This window comes from Poecilia formosa, unplaced genomic scaffold, assembly GCF_000485575.1.
Source record: "Poecilia formosa unplaced genomic scaffold, Poecilia_formosa-5.1.2 Scaffold340, whole genome shotgun sequence".
NCBI lineage: Eukaryota > Metazoa > Chordata > Actinopteri > Cyprinodontiformes > Poeciliidae > Poecilia > Poecilia formosa.
In genome coordinates this window covers 107,366-111,407 of record NW_006800279.1, presented here as the reverse complement: position 1 = coordinate 111,407, position 4,042 = coordinate 107,366, and the positions used below count along the sequence as shown (strand labels likewise).

The 4,042-nt window shown below is 37.9% G+C and overlaps 1 protein-coding gene across 1 annotated transcript in view; it reads right to left on the bottom strand.

The window, feature by feature from the left end:
* slc18a2 (solute carrier family 18 member 2) overlaps positions 1 to 4,042 on the bottom strand; it is a 29,495-nt gene that overhangs the window by 15,629 nt on the left and 9,824 nt on the right. The window contains exons 4-5 of the mRNA XM_007573910.2: positions 1,675 to 1,733; positions 1,488 to 1,571 (exon numbers count right to left, since the gene is read on the bottom strand). Coding sequence (XP_007573972.1) covers positions 1,488 to 1,571; positions 1,675 to 1,733 — 143 coding nt within the window. The remainder of the gene's footprint in view (positions 1 to 1,487; positions 1,572 to 1,674; positions 1,734 to 4,042) is intronic.

Sequence of the window (4,042 nt, the reverse complement as noted above, 5' to 3'; positions counted from 1 at the left end):
AGAAGAGAAGAGAAGAGAAGAGAAGAGAAGAGAAGAGAAGAGAAGAGAAGAGAAGAGAAGAGAAGAGAAGAGAAGAGAAGAGAAGAGAAGAGAAGAGAGAGAATCTCTGCACAATATTTCTACCCATCAAGCTCGTCTGTCCAGGGAGCCACAGTTTGTTTCCATCTTGGTGTTGGAGGTTCACCACGTTTTCTCAAAAAGTATTCAAAGTCAAATCAAAAGTGGATCTGTGTGGTTGCCTGTGAGCTCGATTGGACACAGTTATTGGTTGGTGTGTTCTGATTGGTCAAAGTATCTATCTATTTCACATTAGCACGCTGCTATCTAACATAGCAGCCATCAGGAAGAGTAGGCCCACCTATTGTTTTCAAAGCCATGCTAACTTATTCATAGTGTTCTAAAAATAGTGAGATTATCTTCCTGGTTGCCCTTCATTGGGACATTCTGCCTCTGTGTTAAGGCTACGTTCTGTTTAGCATTTTAACCTTTGCAGATAAAAGTTTATTACTTGAAGACAATCACTTTTGACATGTATTTTACATGCATATAATTTTCACATAATTTTTTTTTTTTGGTCATAACTTAATTTTTACATTTTGAACAGTGTTAAATGTGGATGATATCAGAAGCAATCTGTACAATTTAAAGATGTCACCTGCCATCTGTGCATGAACGAGTATGTTTGAGGTCGGTTTCTTATTCATCCCTTGATGATACATTACGTCCCTCCACCCTCATAACTTGTTTCTACACGATGTGTTTAAGCCATTTATACACTGTCAGTTCCTGACCTGATCCAGAACAGCAATGGACTTGGACCAAGGGAAGAAAAAAAAGGTCAGTGACATTACATTAAAATTGCATAATACTTTCCCAAAAATTTTTCTAAAAAAGATCACAATGGAATGAGTTGGGGGGGGTTAAAGTAAACTTGTAAATCATATACAAAGACTATCCGGTTTTATCTGGATAAACACACAGGACAAATCATGGTGACGTGGACCAAGACAGAAGAGGTCACTGGTTTTTACTCAAGGGTGATTTCTCCATTGGCCATAACACCATTGATGTGTTGAACCACTAAGAATCAGAGAAGTGGGACACACATTTTATGCGTCCTGCTCTACATCAATCCAGGTGAACTTGGTTCCTTGCTTGGTTCCATTATCCCAGACTGATTCCTGAAAGTGTGTGAACGACGTGTTGCTGCATGGATTGGTGAGTTATGAATGACCAAAACGGGCCCATCTATGCCGGTTTCTCATCAAAATGTTTAATGAAAGAAACTAAAGCCAAAGCTATGATACCTACATTTAACTCAAGATGTTCTTAAACCCAGTGCTTAAGAATGTAGCATGATTCAGTAAAAGCTGGGGAAAACCTTAGCATAGAAGGCATTTGTTCCAATATTAGAACATCACCAACTTTCAAATAGACAAACAGACAGACAGGTTGTCTTCAGTTTATAAAATTAAAAGGTTATTTACCAGCCACTGACGAACAGGAGGAGCCAACACCTTGAAGCGATCTGGCCAGAAACAGCAAAGTGTAACTGGATGAAAAGGCGAACACTTCACAGCAGGAAAAAACAGCAGAATTACAAAGAATAAACCATCAGACACAGAGCAGGCAGGGCGACTTATTGATCATCAGCACTGATTTGATTGAACTTACTGATGGTAGACAGAAACATGATACAGAAGCCAGCAAATATAGGAAGTTGGTATCCAATTCTAAAGGGACACAGAAGGTAAAAGGAATGTTATTTCTCCGCAATAGCAATATATACATCATGTTTTGGGTTGCAGAAATACATAAGCATTTTTATGGAGAATTGAGTAAAAGCCAAGCAGGTAAAAAAAAAATAAAAAAAATCACGTTAAAAAAAGAAGCCTCTATTTCATCTGAAAATGTGAGGAAGAAGCAACGACTGAGAAAACTGTTATCAATCTGAAAACAAGGCAGGAACAGAAACCCTTTGAAAACAAACTCTTAGAGTTTTCCATAACTCACAAGAGACATTTGTAAACAAGGTAATGTAAGCAGTTTTTTAATTTTTTTATTTTATAATTTCCTGTTGTCTTTTCATTTTGCTTACCTCTTACAAATAAGAAACCTTAATTTCCACAATCTGTCCTCCTACTGTGTCCTTGTGTCCTCATGTCGGTTCATTACAACCTGTGTTAGTGAGGACTGAAAGGCTAAACCAGCCGTGTTAATCCAAGCTTGGTTTTCGTCAGATCAGAGCTGCAGTGTTTTCGCAGTAAACATCAGGCACACTTGAATTGTCTCGATTTGTCCTCTGTCAGGAGTGAAAGGCACAAACAAGCTGCAATGCCTCAATTACTGCATATGAAGTGTCGATCTGAAAAACTAAATATTGCTTTTGGGATAAATGTTGGAGATATCGGGCAGTCGGCCCTTTGCTTTCCCTCTAAAAACGTGTCTGGTTATCAGGGACGGGGCGGTTATGTGAAAGCCGCAGACTTGCTTGAGAATCATTTATTAATGTCAATTTATTGAGAGCACGTACTTTTGCTAAATAAATAAATAACACAATATCTGATCTAGCAGAGTTTTTCTTTGCTTCTGGAACTGTGAAAATATTTGCTCCCTTTTGCAGTTCTTCAGTTTTTCCTTTTTTTTCATGCTTAAAAATGGTTTTGGGGTTCTGAGGCTGTGGAGTTAGCAGAACAGGTGATATAAGCAGCCGATCTCTAGAACAGCTGAATACTGCAGTATAACTACAAGTTCATCTGTATTAAGAGTTTTTTTTTTGCCATCTTTACATCATAAGCTTAGTGGTTAAATCAAATACTAATGGGTCAAGCTGGGTCTGAAACAATAAATGTGAGCTGTGGCTACTAATGGACACAGTTCCTTTGTAAACCAGAAACATAATTCAGATACAAACTACTGTTAAATGCTCACCCGCTTTCTGGACCTACACATAAGAAAGACAGCAAAAATGGCTGGTCAAGTAATTGGAAGATTAAATGGTAATAATAATGAAATACATGAAGAATATCCTCCAGCGATGCCAATCTTGAGCAGCCAGACAACCTAATCATTTCAGCACATCATTACATCTAAGGCACAGCACCGTTATGTCTGGATGCTCTGAGTCTAAAGCCAACAAAGATCCAAATGATTATATTTGCCGCATTGAGAAAAATGAACCTGTGGTGAAGTAAATTTAACACGACTGAATCAGTGAAACCAGCATTAAAAACTCAGGTTAGTATCTTTACACAAATATATGTCCATCAGTTTGCTGCCCTGGTCCAACCTGCAGTATGCTGAGATGTCTTTGCTATTTATCAACTTATTTTAGGTTTGCAATACTTAAATCACACCACATAATAGTTTCTTTTGTTTTTATATGTTGCAATAATTTATTATTTTTTTAGGACATTGGTTTATATGTGACAGTAAGGATTAGCCAGCAAGCTATCCCACAATGCATTGTGCCACCACCAGCACCAGCAGCAGCAACTAATTAAACCACTTTTGTATTGATCACAAAAATTAGTTTTAAGATGTTGAAGGCGAAACAAAGACTCTAAAGCTTTATCTATGCAGTCAGTTCATCTAGTATGAGGATACTACCAGAGCAGCAGAGCAGCACATCTTAAACCTGTGGTCTACCCTCTGCTTAGGCCACAGCAGTAATTATTATTGCACATTTCATTGCAACTTTCACAACACTGGGATAGCAGCAACCAGCTTGTTTAGCTGAGTCCATGTTTTGGTCAAAAATCAACTTCAGCCATACAGTCTAAGCAGCTCGGATCCATCGCTGTATCTATCTAGATTGTACATCTAAAGATGAAAAGATTTTTGTTCAGTTTCATGTTAAACATTTGCAGCTGCTGATGAAACGCTGGCTTTAATCTCAAAACTGTTTAGCTATAGTACAGAACTAAATCCATAAAAACCAACCAAACTTTTTGTCTTTGTGTCAGTGACTGCTCCAGTTATCAGGTCTGACAAGCTGATCGTTTGCTTCTTCTTCTTCTTCTTCTTCTTCTTCTTCTTCTTC